The sequence below is a fragment of the Muscardinus avellanarius genome (genome assembly GCF_963383645.1).
Source record: "Muscardinus avellanarius genome assembly, chromosome: 1".
Taxonomy (NCBI): Eukaryota; Metazoa; Chordata; class Mammalia; order Rodentia; family Gliridae; genus Muscardinus; species Muscardinus avellanarius.
Window position 1 is genome coordinate 224,210,358 of NC_137786.1, and position 19,977 is coordinate 224,230,334.

Genomic DNA, 19,977 nt, shown 5'->3' on the forward strand with positions numbered 1-19,977 from the left:
CCTACCCTGATACTGCCCGCTTCTTTCCCTTTGAAGACCTGCCTCCCTCCATGAGTTCTCGCCTGACCTGTCCAAGCGTCCATGTTCTCCACCCGCACCTCTTTGCATGTGTGCGGCCTACCGTGTGTCTCCAGTTTTAACACTGCACAAGCTGTGTTTCTTACTCTCCCCTTTTGCAGTGTTCTGGGGAGGTGGTTATTCGTCATTTAAAATCACCTTTCCCCCTCCCATGTGCTTTCCCTCATTTGAGATCTTTTGACCTTTGGTTTTGTTTGGGAGGGGGAAGGGTGATCATTTCACATTTTCTGTTTTCCCTGTTTTGGTTTTTCTCTCTGTTGGTTCCCTCGGCCCATTTTCTTGTCTGTTCTGCCGCCGCGTGGGCCTGGGCTATGCGGCAGGGCAGATCTCCCATCAGAGCTCCAACATGCCCGCAGAGTCTGGAAAGAGATTCAAACCCAGCAAGTATGTCCCGGTCTCAGCAGCCGCCATCTTCTTAGTGGGAGCTACAACACTCTTCTTTGCCTTTACGTGAGTTTCCTCCCGGCTGTGGTATTTTGGGGTGTGGAGGTGGGGGATTCTGTGAATGGGGAAGAGTATATTTGAGTTTTGCTAGTTACTTGTCAAGTCAAGCGACTTGAGAGTGCTAAGTGTCTTGATTGAGGTACATACAAATCTCAGAGATGTATAAGAAAAGTGAAACCGGGCGCGGTGGCGCACGCCTGTAATCCCCTCGCTTGGGAGGCTGAGACAGGAGGATCACGGTTCACGGACAGCCTCAGCTACCTAGTGAGGCTCTCAGCAACTTAGTGAGACCCTGTTTCCAAATAAAATATAAAAAAAGGTCTGGGAGTATAGCCCGCAGGTAGAAAGCCTCTGGGTTCCACCCCCAGTACCACCAAAAAACCCAAAAACAAACAAACAAACAAAAATAAAGAATAAACCAGGCGTGGTGGCGCACGCTTATAATCCCTGCGCTTGGGAGGCGGAGACAGGAGGATCGTGCAGGTTCGAAGCCAGCCTCACTGGCTTAAGAGACCCTGTTTCCAAATAAAAATATAAAAAATAGGTCTGAGAGTGTACCCTGGAGAAGGGTTTCCAGGAACCCCAGTACCACCAAGATAAATAAATAAATAAATGGGGCTAGGAATGTAGCTTGGAGGGAAAATGCCCCTGGGTTCAATCCCTAGTACCACAAAAAGAAAAAAGAAAAGTGAGAAAAGGCCTATCTTTTCAGCTTTGTTAGAAACTTTATTTTTGATCTATTTATCTATTTTTCCCTTTCTCCCTTCTTGTGGAATCAGATATCTTCCTGTTTTCCTGCTCATCTCCCCTAGTAGATGATTCTAAACTAGGAAGGAAGTTGGAGGAAGCCAGAGGCTTGAAACAGCGTAAGCAGTCGATTCTGTGTGAGAAAGAGAACTGGACTAAAGTCTTTTCCAATGGTCATGCTTTTCCCCAGCATGTCTGAAACTTAGGTTTGAAATTGTGGAAACTGAGTAGTGGAAAATTTCAGAATTTATGAGATACACCACTGAGATGGTTTTGGCTTACAGTGTTTCTTAGATGGTCTTCTCTGTCCTCTTAAGAGGGGAAGCCTGGAGAAGTGATGGCCACTGGGAAAGGACAGTGTTCTTGTGTGGCACTGGGGTTTGAACCCAGGGCCTCCTCTATGCCAGGCTGTCTGTGGCTGAGCCATGTCCCTAGCCTCCTTTGTTTAGGAAGAGAGGAGCCCCTTTGCATCAGTTCCTTTTGAAAGGAATGACAGTAATTCTCCTGTTCCTTTTTGTTTTGGAAAGAGCAGTTAGCATTGAAAGAGTTCCTCCTCAGGCTCTAGGATCTGCATCGTTGCCGTTAGGATCGGCAGGTGTGGTGAGTCGCTAAAGGGGACAGCGTGATTCACCTTTACTCTCCTCCTCAGTGGTGTAGCTGTTGGCCACCTGGCAAGCATCTTTGCCATTATCAGTTTGTAAAGTAACCTGTACCAGGCTTCTGAGCCTTATACTGTTGAGTCATTGAGTTAGTGTTGTAGTTGAAACTCAAAACTATTAGAGGGTGCTAGATCATATGAGAAGTTTACTTTGACATAGTTCAAGCTCAGACCTAATTGTGAGGTGCTGTTAGAGCAACGTGAGGTTGCTGGGAAGAAGAAAATGAAGTGATAGGGAATACAAGCAGTTTGGGCTTATTGAAGTGGAATTGTTGGGGTGGAGATAGTTACACAGAAAACAAGTCTGAGGTAGGAGGAAGGAAAACCCCCAGACTGAGTTTCGTATGACGAAAGGAATTCTAAAAATATAGGTCAGTTGGCCAAAAGACTTTGCTGATATTTGTGTATCTAGTTTTTAAGCAAGAAAAGAAGAAATCAGCTGGGCGCGGTGGCGCACGCTTGTAATCCCAGCATTCGGGAGGTGGAGACCAGAGGATCCCAGTTCATGGACAGCCTCAGCCGCTTAGCGGGACCTTCTTGGACCTTTGCAACTCAGTGAGACCCTGTTTCAAAAAAGAAAACTAGAGCCGGGCGTGGTGGAGCACGTTTGTAATCCCAGCGTTTGGGAGGCTGAGAATGGAGGATTCTGGTTCGTGGACAACTTCAGCTTACTTAGGCCCTTCGCAACTCAGTGAGACCTGGTTTCAAAATAAAAAATAAAAGCTGGGCGTGGTGGCGCACGCTATAATCCCTGCTCTTAGGAGGCTGAGACAGGAAGATGGCACAGGTTTGAAGCCAGCCTCAGCTACTTAGGCTCTCAGCAACTTAGACCCTGTTTCCAAATAAAATGTAAAATAGGTCTGAGAGATAGCCTGGAGGTAGAAAGCCTCTGGGTTTCACCCCCAGTACTACCCCCAAAAAAGAAAAAAGAATAAAAAAATAGGGCTGGAGGTATAGCTTGGAGGTACAGTACCCCTGGGTTCCATTTCAAGTACCTCAAAAAAAAAAAAAAAAAAAAGAAGAAAGAAAAGAAATAAAAGAAATTTTCACCTTTCTCTGAAGGGTAGAAGTCAAGAATTTTTTGACCCCCGGCCCTGCAGTTTGAGCATACCTGCCAAATCCCTGAAGGATCTAGAGATTAGCCCTGCTTTTTTTTTTTTTTTTTTTTTTTTTTTTTGCTGGTCTGGGGATGGAACTCAGAGGTATTTAACCTTTGAGCTACATTCCCTGCCCTATTTTTTATTCTTTATTTGAAACAGGGTATTATTAAGTTGCAGAGAGCCTCACTAAGTAGCTGAGGCTGTCTGGAACAGCAATCCTCTGCTTTTCTTTACTGCCGTTGCCTCATCTTTTTTTCTTGTTTGTTTGTTTTTGGTGGTACTGGGGGTGAAACCCAGGGGCTTTCTACCTCCAGGCTATACTCCAGACCTATTTTTTTAATATTTTTTTTTTGAAAATAGGGTCTCACTAAGTTGCTGAGAGCCTCACTAAGTAGTTGAGGCTGGCTTCGAGAACCTGTGTGATCCTCCTGGCTCAGCCTCCCAAGCGCGGCATTACAAATGTATGCCACCACGCCCGGCTTTATTTTCTCTTGTTTAAATTCACTATTCAGTATGTTCAGTATTCTAACATGCATTGACTTTCCATGCATTGACTACCAATAACAAAGGGTGGGACCTCAGTGTTAGAACTTGTTTTGACTTTTCCTTTAATGGCCAATAAGCAGAATCAAAATTTTTAGCCAAGCAGCCAGGCACAGTGGCGTGGTACATGCCTGTAATCCCAATAGTTGGGAGGCTGAGACAGGAGGATCACAGGTTCAAGGACAGTCTCAGTGAGTAGTGAGACTCTCATCAATCTACTGAGACCCTGTTTCAAAATGAAAATAAAAATCTGGGTGTGATGGCAAATGCTAGTAATCCCAGTACTTGGGAGGTTAAAACAGAAGGATGGAAGTTTTGCAGCCAGCCTCACTACTTAGTGAGACCCATAGCCTAGTAGGACGCTGTTTCAAAATAAAGAATAAAAAATAAGATTGGGGGTGTAAGTTGGTGGTAGATTGCCTTGGAGTTCAATCCCCAGTTCTGCACATAAATATATAAATTTATTAATTAGAGTTGGGAGTGTAGCTCAAAGGTAGAGTTCCCCTGAGTTCATTCCCTAGTACCACACACACACAAAGAATTTAACCAGGGAACATTGTATCATATCTTATTTTTCTGTAGCAATTGTAGTGCTGTCAGGAGTGGTATGTACTAGGGCTATGTGACTCCCTTAGACCTTTTGATTGGGGAAGGTCTATTTTCCTTTGAGAAGCAAAGCTCTTGGAGAAGCTTGGCTAGTCAGGGGAATAAGTAGTTTTCTTTTTCAAACTATCTGTTCCTAAGGTAAATCATGCAGAATCCTTGTTCTTAATATGTTAATCTGGAACCATTGAAGTGCTTGGCTGGTTATACCAGTTTGTCTACAAAGAGTTGTCCTGACATAGGCATTTTCTCAACTGATAATTGAAGCTATTTAACCTACTTTCCTATTCTCTGGTGCTGGTAAAGTAGGGGCCCTCCTTATTCCATGGTCTTTCAGCCGTAGAAGAAAAGATCTGGGGAACTTCATTGATTCAGTTTGAAACTCTGCCTTTAATCCAAGGTTAAAAATACCTTAAGTCACAGCTGTCCAGTTCCCACTGGCATTAGTTTTCTTAGGACCAATTTCTGGACTCCCTTTTCTGTTTATGGTCTCTTTTCCCCCATTGCAGATTCAACCTGTGTATCTTGCTCTTGTCACCTAGCTTTTGTACCTCTGAAAGTATCATTTCTTTTTTTCTTTTTTTTTTAATCTCTGATGCTGGGGATTGAACCTAGGGGCATTCTACCTCCAAGCAACACCTCCAGCCCATTTTATTTTTTGTTTTAAAATAGTCTTGCAGCTGGGCATGGTGGTGCATGCTTGTAATCCCAGTACTTGGGAGGCTGAGACAGGACGATCTCAGATTCACAGCCAGCCTCAGCAATACTAGGCCTTCCACAACTTAGTGAGACCCTGTTTCAAAATAAACAATAAGTAGTGCTAGGGTTGTAGCTCAGAGGTAGAACACCCTTGGGTTCGAGGCCCCCCCCACCCCCCCACACACAGATACAGTCTTGTTTGGTTCCTGAGGGTCTTGCTAAGTTGCTGAGGCCGGCCTGGCTGAAGCAGCACTATTTTAAAAAATAAATTTAGGCTGGGCGTGGTGGTGCACACTTGTAATCCCTGCACTTGGGAAGCGGAGACAGGAGGATCGCACAGGTTTGAAGCCAGCCTCGCTGGCTTAAGAGACCCTGTTTCCAAATAAAAATATAAAATAGGTCTGGGAGTGTAGCCTGGAGGTAGAAGGGTTTCCAGGAACCCCAGTACCGCCAAAAAAATAAATAAATTTGTACCTCAAGACAGCCATGGTAGCACACGCTTGTAATTCCAGTACTTGGGAGGCTGAAACAGGAAGATTGCAGGTTTGAGACCAGCCTCAGCAGTGTGAGGCTCTTCACAACTTAGACCCTGTTTCAAAATAAAAGAATAAAATAGAGCTAGTTGGTGTGGTTGGGATGTAGACTGCCCCTGGCTTCCATCCCCAGTAGCATCAAAAGGCAAACAAAAAAACTATTTCTCCATAGGTTCTTTTCTCTTTTCTTTTGGTACTGGGTTCATTCCACAGGGACGTTCTACCTCTGAACTCCAACCCCAGCCCTTTTTCTTTGAGACAGGGTCTTGCTGAGTTGCTAAGGCTGCCGTGGAATCTGTGGTTCTCCTGTTTAAGCCTTGTGCACCAGCAGGCCTGCTGCTTTCTACCCTTTTGAGGTTCAATTATTTGTAGAACCCCTTGTTGAAAACCATATACAATGCACAAAATAAAAGAGTTTATTATAGTTTTAAATAGAAAGCGAGAGGAAGGTTATCTCCAAATCAGTTCCTGTGTGGGGCCTTAAATATGTAACTACTGTCATCCTCCACCTGTTCTCTTTACTAGGTGACAACTGTCTAGTCTTACATCAGTGGTAGGACTCAGGTGAGGACTGCTTTGCCACATAGACGACTAGGAGGAGGAGGAAGAGTCCCTTTCAGCTGGCAGACATAATTACAGGAGGCACGTAGGCTTCAAATAATTAGGGACAATTTTATCCTCCGTTTCTTTGTCTAGTAGGGAAAGCTATGAGCAGAAATTACCAGTTGGATTGGTCATCAAAGGAATAGTGATCTTCTTCAGAGAAGCTTGAATAGAACAGCTGAGGCCTTTCTTTCCAGAGCTAGATCTCATCTCTCATTCACTGAATTTGTCCAGTAAAACTAAGCAGCAGTGTTGAGCCTCAGTGTGTCTCCTCTTCCACTGTTTTGGAAGGAGAGTGTTAAAGTAACTCGTCCCCTCTCAGGTGTTGGAGTTTGCATTTAAGATAATGCACCTGGCCCTGGTGTGCTGGCCACTCTTGTAACCTCAGTATTTGGGAGGCTGAGACAGAAGGTCTGCAGGTTTGAGGCCAGCTTCAGTAGTTTAGCAAAACCCTCGGTGACTTAGCAAGACCCTATTTCTATTTCAAAACAAAAAAATTGAAGCTGGGCGTGGTGGCGCACGCTTATAATCCCAGCCTTTGGGAGGCTGAGACAGGAGGATCATGGTTTATAGCCAGCCTCAGCTACTTAGTGAGGCCCTTTGCAACTCAGTGAGACTCTGTTTCAAAATAAAGAATTAAAAATAGGTCTAGGGGTGTAGCTGGGTTCCATGCCCAATACCATAAAAATAAAAATTAAAAAAAGGGTTGGGGGTATAGCTCAGAGGTAGAATGCCCCAGGGCTCACAGGGTTCAATCACCAATACCACACACACATAAAAAAAAAAGATAATGTATTTGGATCCTCATCTGTCATAGTTCTTGTGACTGACAAGGGGCAATCCTAAGTAAGTAGGATGAACTTTTTTGTTTCAGGGCCAGGAGACTAATTTTGGTAAAGTCTCTTAACCTTTGTGGACCTCAGTTTTTTCTTGTCTGTAATGGGAAAGTTAACCCAAAGCTGTTTATTAGGTAGGACAGCCGTCTTTGGAAGGAAATCTTAGGCTGAACCCAAGTGTGACATGTCTAGGTAGGAATGCTGTGGTTCAAGTGTGTCTCCGCTGCCTTCCTGGGTCCCTCTCCTATCTGCGGGTCAACTCATGGCCTCGTTTTGTCCATTTCTGAAGATGGAGAGGAGAGGAGGTACACTTAAGATCTTTTTTTTTTTTTTTTTTTTTGTGGTGGTACTGGGGTTCCTGGAAGCCCTTCTACCTCCGGGCTATACTCCCAGACCTATTTTTACATTTTTATTTGGAAACAGGGTCTCCTAAGCCAGCGCGATCTTCCTGTCTGCCTCCCAAGCGCGGGGATTACAAGCATGCGCAACCATGCCCGGCCAAATTTAAGATCTCTTTTTGAGGTGATACTCTTAAGGGTAGGATAAAAATCATGGTTGCCAGTAAATCCATAGTGGTCATTACAGTGTCCCATCCAGGGTGCTGCTGCTTTTAGTTTCTGCCTCTGGTCCCTTCCAGCCTTTTTACTCAGAGTTGGGCAACCTCAGTGGCTCTCCCTGTTTTTTCTTGTAACTGCGGAGGTGCTAGCACCTGACTTGAGTGGGAGCAGCCTCGTGATTGAGGGCATTAATTGAGCAGTGGTTGTTCTTTCCTTCCCACATGGTTTTCTCATCCAGGAATAAGTGCCTGGGACCTCCTATAGCATTCAGGTGCTCGAAAGTCTAGGTTATAGAGACACCACAAGGCAAGTATTTTAAGAGGAACTTACCCAGCTATAGAGGCAGAAGCTATTTTCTCATGGAATCTTGAAGCAGTCCTAGATGGGGATCCCCAAGGGCAGGAAATGGGACACACTCCAGCCTTCTCATCAGAAGGAACACTAATCATATGCTCATGCAATACGGTAGGCATGGGTGGAATGCATGGACCTGTTTTTTAAGAGCCTCGTGTCTGTTTCACGTGTCCTTGAATCCCTTATACCTCAGGTAGAGGAAGTGGAATTGAGCATGAAGGTGGAGCTGGAATGATAATTGATGATGACGGAGATAATTAATAATGTTTTCTTGTGTCTCCTATCCTGTGAATGCTTAGTACTAAGCTAGCTGGCTAAAAAAGAAATCCAGGATCTTTTCAAACATTTGCCCTCATCCTCATACTGGGTTATGTGGCCGACATAACAAGCTCGAGCGTTTTCCTGTGGATTGCCAAGGATACATAGTGAAGCATCGAGATAGGATTTAAAAATCCAAAGCTTCTTGATTCTACTTGTTCTTTCCAGGAAGTTAACCATTTTTCATATAGGCATTGTTAGGGAAGGCTAGGAAACAGGGCTTCTGGAATATGGATATTGAAATCCCCTCTTCCAGTTTTATTTGGCTTTGAGAACAGAAGTGTAGAATGGGTGGGCAGAAGAACCTGTTCTACTGAGAAGGTTTAGGTCTGGATCACATCTGTGAGTCAGACAGCCTTCTGGGCCGTGGCCACTCCCTTTGCTTCTGGTGCTCTATGATTATTGCTGTAGTTTGAGGACGAGCCCCAACAGCTCCTCTCCTCGGCATGGCCTCATCTCCCTGCATCAAAGGCAGCGGATTCAGACAGGCCACTCAGGGTGTCACTTAGCAATCTGGCAAGTGCTAAAGCAGTGGAGCGCCTCCTCGAGCCGAGCCGAGCGTATGGGATGTGGCAGACTCTCTGCTCACACATGCCTGGCCTTGGGTGTTTCCTCAGCTGTAGTGCTAAGGTTGGAAGTAATAGGTCTGAATCCTAATGCTCACAGCTGAGTGACTCGTGTCACCTGGAGATTATGCCACTGTGGGGGCTGACTTTATTATGGCAACAGATATTGGAACTCAGTTCCAGGATTACACACTGCAGCTGGGGTGGTTGATATGAAGAAGGCTGTAGGGGTAAAGTTCATCATCCAGGGGTGGGTTGGCAGGATACCCGAGAAACTGGGTGAGTTGCTTTGTTTGGAAATGAAACTGAGAAAAGAGTAGGATGAGGAAGCTCGACACTGGAGCTTCCGGGGAGCTGGGACTCGTACTGATTGTAGTTTCTCTGGGATGGAAGGTATCCTTGCTTATTTCTTTTAGAAGCTCAAGAGGCTACAGTGGCCAATTCTAAGAATTTTAAATCACAGGCACCTCTGTGTTCTAAGGATTTAATTTATTTTTCCCATCTAATTATCTTCCCAGGGTGTAGGAGTGAAATGAGTCACCCTTTCTCTTCTTCCCCAGGCGGAAATTGAAGCGACAGCTAAGTACTAGGGAGGGGCTCTGACCTGGATGACTGGTTTTCAGTTTCTCTCTTCCCTCCCTCCTGAGGAACCCCGGAGGTCAGGCCTTCGGGTGGGGCTGTGCAGGGACTCTTCCTTCTTGCTTGTATTCCTCCTCACACTGTGCCAAAGTGTTGGGACATCTCTGAGCCGAAGAACTCAGAGGAAGAGGCTTCATAAGGAACATTTATTTATTTATTTATTTATTTATTTGTATTGGGGATGGAACCCAGAAGCATTCTACCTCCGAGCTACACCCTGAGCCCAATTTTTTATTCTTTATTTTGAAACAGGGTCTCACTGGGTTGCAGAGGGGCTCACTATGTAGTAGCTGAGGCTGTCTGTGAACCCGGATCCTCGTTTCGTGAATCCCAGATGCTGGGATTAAAAGCGTGCGCCACCACTCCCAGCTTCATAAGGGTCTTTTTTGATGATAGCATAGAACTAACTGTTATTGAAGGTCTGTTTTGTTGTTGAAAATAGTGTCTACATTCCAGTTTAATTATTTTATTTTATTTTATTTTTTGCAGTACTGGGGATGGAACCCAGGGGCATTCTACCTCTGAGCTACACCCCTAGCCCTTTTTTTTTTCTTTATTTTGAAACCAGGTCTCACTGAGTTGCAAGGGGCCTCACTAAGTAGCTGAGGCTGTCTGTGAATTGCAGTCCTCTACTGTGATCCCCCGGTCTCAGCCTCCCAAATGCTGGGTTATAAGTGTATGCCACCACGCCCAGCCAGTTTCATTATTTTTTTCTCCCAACTATGTATTGACTTAACCAAGAGAAGCACAGAGTTTGATACTTACTATCTAAAACCCCTGGCACAGCTGGGCATGGTGGTGCATGCCTATGATCCCAGTACTTGGGAGGCGGAGACAGGAAGATCACAAGTTCAAGCTAGCCTCAGAGACTTAGAAAAACCTTCAGCAATTTAGTGAGATCCTATTTCAAACCAGAAAATAGTCTGGGGATGTAGTTCAGAGGTAGAATGGCCGAGCCGGGCGTGGTGGCGCACGCTTGTAATCCCTGCGCTTGGGAGGCTGAGACTGGAGGATCGCACAGGTTCAAAGCCAGCCTCGGCTACTTAGTGAGACCCTGTTTCCAAGTAAAATATAAAATAGGTCTGGGAGTATAGCCCAGAGGTAGAAAGTCTCTGGGTTCCACCCCTAGTACCACCAAAAAAAAAAAAAGAAAAAAAAAGGTAGAATGGCCCAGATCTATCCCCAGTCCCCCACCCCCAAAAAAGAGATAAAGCCTAGCACATAATAAGTATTAAAAAATTTTTTTAAGCAAGGCGTGGTGGGTCATACTTGTAATCCCAGCATTTGGGAGGTTGAGACAGGAGTATCACAGGTTCAAGACCATCCTTAGCAAGTAGTGCGACTTAGCAACCTAGTGAGACTCTGAAAACAAAAAAATAAAGCTGGAGTTGTAGCTCAAAGGTAGAATGCCCCTGGGTTCAGTCCCCAGTACACCACACATACATGCACACACGTAATGAATAGAATTTGTAAACATGGGTACTAGTAGTAAAGATCTGTGAGGTGTGAGTTTTGCCTCTTATGGTTTTATTTATATCTCGTTGAGGAGCTCAGTACCTCCACACTGTCTTGAATCACTATTCAGGGCTGTGCTTTTTGATTGATGGGGACAAATTGCATTTCTTGACAGAATCCAGGACTGCTGTGGATTAGTCTTCCAGACTCATATGCTGTCTTATTCTCCTGGCCCCTTTCTTTCCTTCAACGAGGTCTTTTTTTCTTTTAACTGGTCCAGATAAAGGGGACAAGGACAAATGCTGTCCTCATTCTGGAGATTAAGTTCTCAGCTACAAAGCAGATTAGGGTATTTAGCCACTGTCTTGCAGTGGGAAGTTCTTCTTTGCCTGGGACAGGAGAAGAGGGCATGTGAGACTACTCACAAAGCAAGGCGCACATCAGAAGTTCCGTGCAACTGTGTGTGTGTGTGCACATGTGCGTGTGCGTGCATGTGTTACTGGGCATTGAACACAGGGACATTCTATTTCCAAGTTACACCCGTAGCTCGCTCATTCATTCATTCATTCATTCATTCATTCATTCATTCATTCATTCATTGTGGTCTGGGGACTGAACCTAGGGGCATTCTACCTCCAAGCAACAAGCTAAACCCTCAACCTTTTTGAGTGTGTGTGTGGTGCTGGGGATTAAACCCATGGGCATGCTACCTGAGTTATACCCCTATTTTTAATTCTTTATAGCCCTATTTTTAATTCTTTATTTTGAAACAGGGTTTCACAAAGTTGCAAAGGGCCTCATTGAGTAGCTGAGGCTGTCCATGAACCCTGATCTTCCTTTCTCAGCCTCCCAAGTACTGTAGGATTACAGGTGGCTAGGTATTTTTTTTTTGTTGTTGTTTGTTTGTTTATTATTTTTGCGGGTCTGGGGATGGAACCCAGGGGCATTCGACCTCTGAGCTACGCCCCCTGCCCTATTTTTTATTCTTTATTTTGAAACCGGGTCTCACTGAGTGGCAGAGGGCCTCACTAAGTAGCTGAGCCTTGTCTGCGAACCGCGATTCTCCAGTCTCAGCCTCCCGAATGCTGGGATTACAAGCGTGCGCCACCATGCCCGGCTTTTTTATTTGTATTTTGAAACAGAATTTCGCTAAATTCTGAGAGCCTCACTAAATGACGAAGGCTGGCTTTGAATCTACAATCCTCCTGTCTCAGCCTCCCAAGTGCTGGGAGTACAGGCATTCACTGCCGTGCCTGGCTCTGTAGGAAACTTTGACTCCCAGGAAAGCAGCCAAGAAAGGAAATGCTCTTGAAGTGCTTCTACTTCAACACCTCCTGAAAGAACCTGAGCTTAACCCAGAATGGCAGTTTTAAACCTTGAGAACTATCCTCTGGTTGAATAAAACTCTCAGGAGTATTGGACGCAGTGAAGAACCTGTGGCAGTTCAGAATGGTTGACAGCCAGCTGGGCGGGGGAGGTGGACGGGGAGGCGGTGTATCTCGCGCTTTGGGTCACCGTGCAGGCCAGCGGACATGGCTGGGATCCAGAAGCCTCGGGCTCCTCCAGACAAGGGAAGGTAGCTGGTGTCAGTTACATAGTCCCTAGTTCTCATGCGTGGTTATAAAGGAGATAAGTACACATTCCCAAACCTATGGATTGATGCACAGAACATAGAACTTAATGCGGGCGGTTCAGATAGAAGAGATTCTCTATCTCATACCTTGGTTTAGTCTATAATGAGCAGTTCCATGAAACTGGGCTATGTGATGAGAAGGAAAAGGTGATAATTTGGGATGACAAAGGTAAGCCACATAGATTTATCTATGAGGGCTGAATCTTAGCAGAGTATGGTTGGTATCCAAAGTGGTAAAGGCAGACCTTCATTTTCTTTATTTTCTGTGTAGGTGTCCAGGACTAAGCGTGTATGTGTCACCTGCAGTGCCCATCTACAATGCGATTATGTTTCTCTTTGTGCTGGCCAATTTCAGCATGGCCACTTTCATGGACCCAGGGATTTTCCCTCGAGGTAAGATCATTCTGTCTCTTAGAAGCTTCTTTTTGCCTTTAAAAAATAATTATCTGGGCAGACACAGTTGATCTTGACCCTTTAGAGTCAAGGATTGTGAGATCCTTTTTCTTTTTTTTTATTTTATTTATTTTTTTGTGGTATTGGTGGTGGAACGCAGGGGATTTCTACCTCCAGGCTACACTCCCAGACCTATTTTATATTTTAGTTTGAAACAGGGTTTCATTAAGTTGCTGAGAGCCTCACTAAGTAGCTGAGGCTGGCCTCGAACCTGAGCAATCCTCCTGTCTCAGCCTCCTAAGTACTGGGATTATAAGTGTCTGCCACCATACCCGGCTTGGAAGATACTTTTATAGTCTAATAAAAGTATAAATAAAAGGAAAATAGGGCAGGAACTTCAGGAATATATGTTATATAATATCTAGCCATTTGATTCACTTTGGGCAAATCTTTGGTTTTTAGTTATTCAGCAGAATTATTTTGCAGAGCTGGGTATTGAACCTAGGGTTGCTCAACTATTGAACTACATCCCCAGTACCTCCCCCTCTTTTTTTTTTTTTTTTCTTTTGCACTGGGCGTAGTATGTAGGGGCATTCTACTTCTTAGCTACACTATTTTATTTTATATTGCCCTATTTTATTTTATATTGAAACAGGGCCTTGCTAAATTGTTGAGGCTGGTCTCAAATCTGTAATTCTCCTATCTTAGCCTCCTAAGTACTGGATTACAGGTGTATGCCACTGTGTCTGCTACATAGCATTTATTCTTTTGAGATGGAGTTTGGCTACGTTGTCCAGGCTGGCCTTGAACTCAAGATCCTCCTGCCTCTGCCTCCTGTAGTTGGGATTGCAGGTGTGTGTTCATCATCGCCATTTATTTATTTATTGGTACTGGGGATTGAACCTAGGGGCATCCAACTCTAAGCAGTACCCCTACCCCTTTCTTTCAGTTTTTACTTTGATACTAGGGTCTTCCTAATTCTCAGCCTCCCAAGTACTGGGATTATAGTGTGCTTCACCATGTCCAGCAGCAGAAATTTATGTAGAGCATATGGATTGGGTGGATTGCTAATTACAGTAATGCCCATGATGTTTAAACTGTTAAAACAGTGTGTGTGGCTAACTGTATGGAGGTATCAGGAAGGGCCTGTGAGAACACAGAAAAGGGTACAGTTACATCTGCTTAGAGAAGCTGGGGAAATGCTTTTAAAAATGGGCGGGAGGTATGGCGCACCCTTGTAATCCAGTATTTGGGAGACTGAGTCAGGAAGATCTGGGTTTGTGGACAACCTCAGCTACTTAGTGAGCCCCTCTACAACTTAGTGAGACCTTGTTTCAAAATAAAGAATAAAAAATTGGGCTGGGGGTATAGCTCGGAAATAGGATGCCCCTGGGTCCCATCCACAGTACTGCAAAAAAAAAAAAAAAAAAGTGGTGGGGAAAACCACCAAGTAAAGATGGAAGGGAGGGATCCTTTTAGACAAAGCATGCGGCACAGGTAGAGCTCATAGACATGAAGTAATAAACTCAGGGGGTTGAAGGATTTGCTACATGAAGGAACTGCCCAGAAGGGGCAGGAAATAAACTCAGCCAAGTTGTAAGGGACTTTATATGTTAAATCCAATGATTTATTTATATATGTTCAATTAAACAGATTACTATTTATTTATTTATTTATTTATTTATTTATTTATTTATTTATTTTGTGGTACTGGGGGTGGAACCCAGTGGCTTTTCTACCTCTGGGCTGTCCTCCCAGACCTAGACTTATACTTTATGTGGAAACAGGGTCTCACTAACTTGCCGAGAGTCTCACTAAGTAGCTGAGGCTGGCTTTGAACCTGTGTGATCTTCCTGTCTCAGCCTCCCAAGCGCTGGGATTACAAGTATATGCCACCATGCCTGGCTAGATCACTTCTTTTGACATAGAGGTCTTTAATTGGAGGAATCCTGGGATTGGATTTCCTATTATAACTTTTTTTCCCCCCGGTACTGGAGATAGAACCCAGGGGTATTGTACCTCCAAGCTATACCCCCAGCCCTATTTTTTAGTCTTTTTATTCTTTGAAACAGGGTCTTACTGAGTTGCGAAGGGCTTCTCTAAGTAGCTAAGGCTGTTTGTGAACCATGATCCTCTGGTCTCTGCCTCCCAAATGCTGGGATCAAAAAAATAATTTTTAAGCTGAGCATGGTGGCATATACTTGTAATTCCAGTAAAAGAGGATTAAGGGTCTGAGGACTGCCTTAGCAAGTAGTGAGACTATCATCAACCTAGCATGACCGTGTTTCAAAATAAAAATAAAATAGGGTTGGAGATAGTTTGGAGGTAGAATGCTCCTGTGCTCAATCCCTAGTACACACCCCCCCACACACACACACATAAAATAATGATTTTTAGCTGAGCGCTGTGGCACACACTTTTAATCTCAGTACTTGGGAGGCAGAGACATGGAGGATCACTGGTTCAAAACCAGCCTCAGCCAGGTGTGGTGGCATGTGCTTATAATCCCAGTACTTGGGAGGCTGAGACAGGAGGCTCACAGGTTTGCAGCTATCCTCAGCAGCTTAGTAAGGCCATTTGCAACTTAGTGAGACCCTGTTTCAAAATAAATAAAATAGGGCTGGGGTATATTTCAGAGGGAGAGTGCCCCTGGGTTATATCCTCACTAACACACACACACACACACACACACACACACACACACACACACACACACACACACACACAGAGTCTCAGCAATTTAGCAGGAGTCTCAGTAACTTAGTGAGACCCTATTTCAAAATAAAAAGAGTTAAAGGTGTAGCTTGGAGGTAAAATGCCCTTGGGTTCAATCTCCAGTACCCCAAATTAACAATTATTATAAGAATATAAAGATACTGTTTGGGTGACTGTGGCAATAATACAACCCAGTGAGAATTTGAGTTCATGTGGATTTACAGATTTTTAAAACGTAGGCTCTACAGAGTTCATGAGAGCTTACTGGGTCAGAGTGAGAGGTAAGAGTCTATTGCCATACTACCCCGAACACTCCTGGGTCTCATCTGATCTTGAAAGCTAGGCAGGGTTGGGACTGGTTAGTACTTGAGATAGGAGAGGGTAAAGGAATTATCTAGAGTAGTTAGTTTCAGGGTATCTAACTTGTGAGATAACTTGGATGCTAATTTTATAAACTACGAGGTATAAGAATGTTTACATGTTTGGAGGGAACAGAGCGCCTTCTCCTAGACTGGCGCCTGTGTGCAATGTCGGGTGTTGAGCACAAGGCTTGCCATATGCGGAGCGAGTGCGCTACCACTTTTTTTTCTCCCGGCCTCAGACACGAGATACTGATGTGTCATTGAGGGAGAGTTAACCAGTGGACAGTTGAATAGAATCAAAGACCCTGATTTAGGACTCCAATCGCGGTATTCGAAGATAAGGAGTAAGATTATCTAGAGAAAGTCGAGTGCGGTCAGGAAAGAATCAAAGTTAGACACTTTTATAATGAGCAGTGGAGGGGGAGCCAGTGAAAAGGGATTGAACAAGAGCGGTTAGTAGGAAAAAGTGGGACAAAGATGGAACTTGGAAAGTTTATGAAGTCACTGATAGTTGGCAGTGTCAGAAGTAGATCCAATAAACTCAAAACTTCCATTGTTTTGGTAACTAAGAAATAATAGGTCTTAACAAGAAGAGTATTAACACTGCCTAGTGGCTCATGCCTGTAATCCCAGTACATGAGAGGCTGAGAAAGGAGGACTGTATGTTCTAGGCTAGCCTCGGCAACTTAGTGAGACCGTTTCAAAATAAAATAGATGCCGGGCATGGTGGCACATGCTTGTAATCCCAGCATTCCGGAGGCTGAGACAGGAGGATCGCGGTTTGCAGACAGCCATAGCTACTTCTTAAGCCCTGTGCAACTCAGTGAAACCCTGTTTCAAAATAAAGACTAAAAAATAGGGCCATGGGTGTAGTTTGGAGGGAGAATGTCTCTGGGTTCTATCCATGGTGCCGGGGAAAAAAACGAGCCGGGATGTGGTGGTGCACACTTGTAATCCCAGCACTTGGGAGGCTGAGACAGGAGAATCACACAGGTTTGGAGCCAGCCTCAGCTACTTAGTGAGGCTCTCAGCAACTTAGTGAGACCCTGTTTCCAAATAAAAATATAAAATAGGTCTGGGAGTATAGCCCGGAGGTAGAAAGCCTCTGGGTTCCACCCCCAGTACCACCAAAAAATAAAATAAAAAATAAATAAAATAAAATAGAAATAATAAAAAGGGCTGGGGGTATAGCTCAGAGGTAGAATGCCTTTTGGTTCAATCCTCAGTACCTTCTTTCCACCCAAAAGAATAGTTTTAATAGTGTATTTATGTATGTGTGAGAAAGAAATACAAAGAAATTACTAAAAGTGGTTCGGATAGGAATGAAGAAGCCAAGTTGGTGAGTAACAAAACTTCTTTCAAGAAGTAAGCAGCCAGGCATGGTGGCACACACTTGTAATCCCAGTACTTGGGAGGCTGAGACAGGAGGATCGCAGGTTTGTGGCCAGCCTCAGCTACTTAGTGAGGCCCTTTGCAACCTAGTGAGATCCTGTTTCAAAATTAAGAATAAAATATAGGGCTGGGGGTGTAGCTCAGAGGTGAAATGCCCCTGGATTCAACACCTAGTTTAAAAAAAAAAAAAAAGCAAAAAAGCTGGGCATGGTGGCACACATTTGTAATCCTGGTACCTGGGAGGCTGAGCCAGGAGGATCACAGGCTCGACAGCTCAGCAAACTGAGACTCTCATCAACCTAGCGAGATCCTTTTTCAAAATTAAATAGTGCTGAGGGTGTAGCTTGGAGGTAGAATATTCGGATCTCAAGTTTGAAGCCATCCTTAGCAACTTAGGGAGACCCTGTTTCAAAATAAAATAGGGCTAGGAGTTTGACTCAGAGATAGAATGTCCCTATGCTCAACACCCAGTACCACAAACAAGAAAAACATTTTATTTCATTTCATTTCATTTTATTTATTTATTTATTTTTGGTGGTACTGGAGGTGGAACCCAGAGGCTTTCTACCTCCGGGCTATACTCCCAGACCTATTTTATACTTTATTTGGAAACAGGGTCTCACTAAGTTGCTGAGAGCCTCACTCAGTAGTTGAGGCTGGCTTCGAACCTGTGCGATCCTCCTGTCTCAGCCTCCCAAGCGCGGGGATTACAAAGTGCGCCACCATGCCCGGCTAGAAAAGCATTTTATTTAAAGTAAAGATTTTTGAGCCCTGGTCTTGAGGTGCATGTCTGTAGTTGCATCTGCTCAGAAGGCTGAGGCAGGATTTCTTGAGCCCAAATTTGAGGCAAGTCTGGGTAGCCCAGCAAAACCTCATCTAAAAATGAAGAAGAGCCGGGCATGTGGCACATGCTTATAATCCCGGCATTTGGGAGGCTGAGACAGGAGGATCCGGGTTCACGGTCAGCCTCAGCTACTCAGCCTTTGCAACTCAGCGAGACCCTGTTTCAAAATAAAGAATAAAAAATAGGGCTGGAGGTAGAGCTCGGAGGTAGAATGCCTGGGTTCTATCCCCTGTACTGCAAAATGAATGAATGAATGAATGAATGAATGAATGAATGAGCTGGGCATGGTAGCACATGCTTATAATTCCAGCATTTGGGAGGCTGAGACAGGATCTCAAATTCAAGGCCAGCCTGGGCAAAATAGCAAGACTCTGTCACAAAAATAATAAATAAATAAAAAGGGCTGGGGAGGTACCTCAGCACTAGAGCCTAGTACTCCAGAGGTTCAATCCCCAGCACCACAGAAAATAAAAAATAAAGATTTTAATAAAAGTAGCATACTCATTTTATGAAGTATTAGAAAGATAAATGTTACCTATAATTTGACAGCCCAGAGATAACTACGGTTATACTGACATATATTTCCTTCTAGTAATGCTAGTAATGTTTTTTTCTTTTTTGGCAGTGCTGGGGATTGAACCCAGACCCCTGCACATACCAGGCAAGCTCACTACCTGAGCTACATTCCCAGCCCTAAAAAGGTTTTTTTGTTGTTGTTGTTGTTGTTGGTACTGGGGTTCCTGGAAGCCCTTCTACCTCCGGGCTACACTCCCAGACCTATTTTTACATTTTTATTTGGAAACAGGGTCTCCTAAGCCAGCGCGCGCGGCTGGCTTCGAACCTGCGCGATCCTCCTGTCTCTGCCTCCCAAGCGCGGGGATTACAAGCGTGCGCCACCGCGCCCGGCAAAAGTTTTTTATTTTGTGTGTGTGTTGGTGCTGGGGATTGAACCTCTGGAGTACTAGGCTCTAGTGCTGAGGTACCTCCCCAGCCCTTTTTATTTCTTTCTTCATTTTGTGAGTCTTGCTATTTTGCCCAGGCTAGCCTTGAACTTGAGGTCCTCATGCTTCAGCCTCCTGAGTACCTAGGATTACAAGTGTGTGTGCCCACTATACCTGGCTTGAAGATACAGTTTTTATATCTGCATTTTTAAATTTTTCTTTTTTTTAATTTTAACTTTTTGTGGTTCTGGGGGTTGAACCCAGGGGCATTCTATCTCTAAGCTATACCCCCAGCCCTCTTTTTTATTCTTTATTTTGAAACAGAGTCTCACTAAGTTGCAGAGGCTGGCCGGGGACCTGCGATCTTCCTATCTCAGCCTCCCAAGTACTAGAATTACAGGCATGTACCACCATGCCCAGCTTTTCTGTATTTTTTAAATTAATTTATATATGTCACATATCTGTAGTAGTATGTCCATTTTTATTTATATTTTCAAAGTGGGTTCATTCTTTTTGTATGGTTCTTTACATTTTTTTATTTATTTATATTGTGGACATTTTTCAAGACAGTAAAATTTGAAACTTAATTTTTAATCCCCACGCATCATTTATGTTTCCTTTCTATGTATATCTTTTGCTAGAATAATAATAAAAAATAAGTTGGGTGTGATGGTGTAATCCCAGTACTTGGGAGGCTGACACGGGAGGATCGAAGGTTCACTGCCAACCTTAGCTACACTAAGTTGTAGAGGCCCTCTACAACTTAGTGAGACCCTGTTTCAAAAATAAAGAATAGCCGGGCATGGTGGTGCACGCTTGTAATCCCAGCATTTGGGAGGCTGAGACCCAGAGGATCGCGGTTTGTGGACAGCCTCTTAGTGAGGCCTCTTAGTGAGGCCTCTGCAACTCAGTGAGACCCGGTTTCAAAATAAAGAATAAAAAATAGGGTAGGGGGTGTAGCTCG

At 44.2% G+C, this 19,977-nt stretch overlaps 1 protein-coding gene across 1 annotated transcript in view; it reads left to right on the plus strand.

The window, feature by feature from the left end:
- Positions 1–424: 424 nt before the first annotated feature.
- ZDHHC5 (zDHHC palmitoyltransferase 5) overlaps positions 425–19,977 on the plus strand; it is a gene marked incomplete at both ends in the record, with an annotated part of 31,257 nt that continues 11,704 nt past the window's right edge. Inside the window, 2 exons of the mRNA XM_080703720.1 lie at positions 425–528; positions 12,638–12,759. Coding sequence (XP_080559846.1) covers positions 425–528; positions 12,638–12,759 — 226 coding nt within the window. The remainder of the gene's footprint in view (positions 529–12,637; positions 12,760–19,977) is intronic.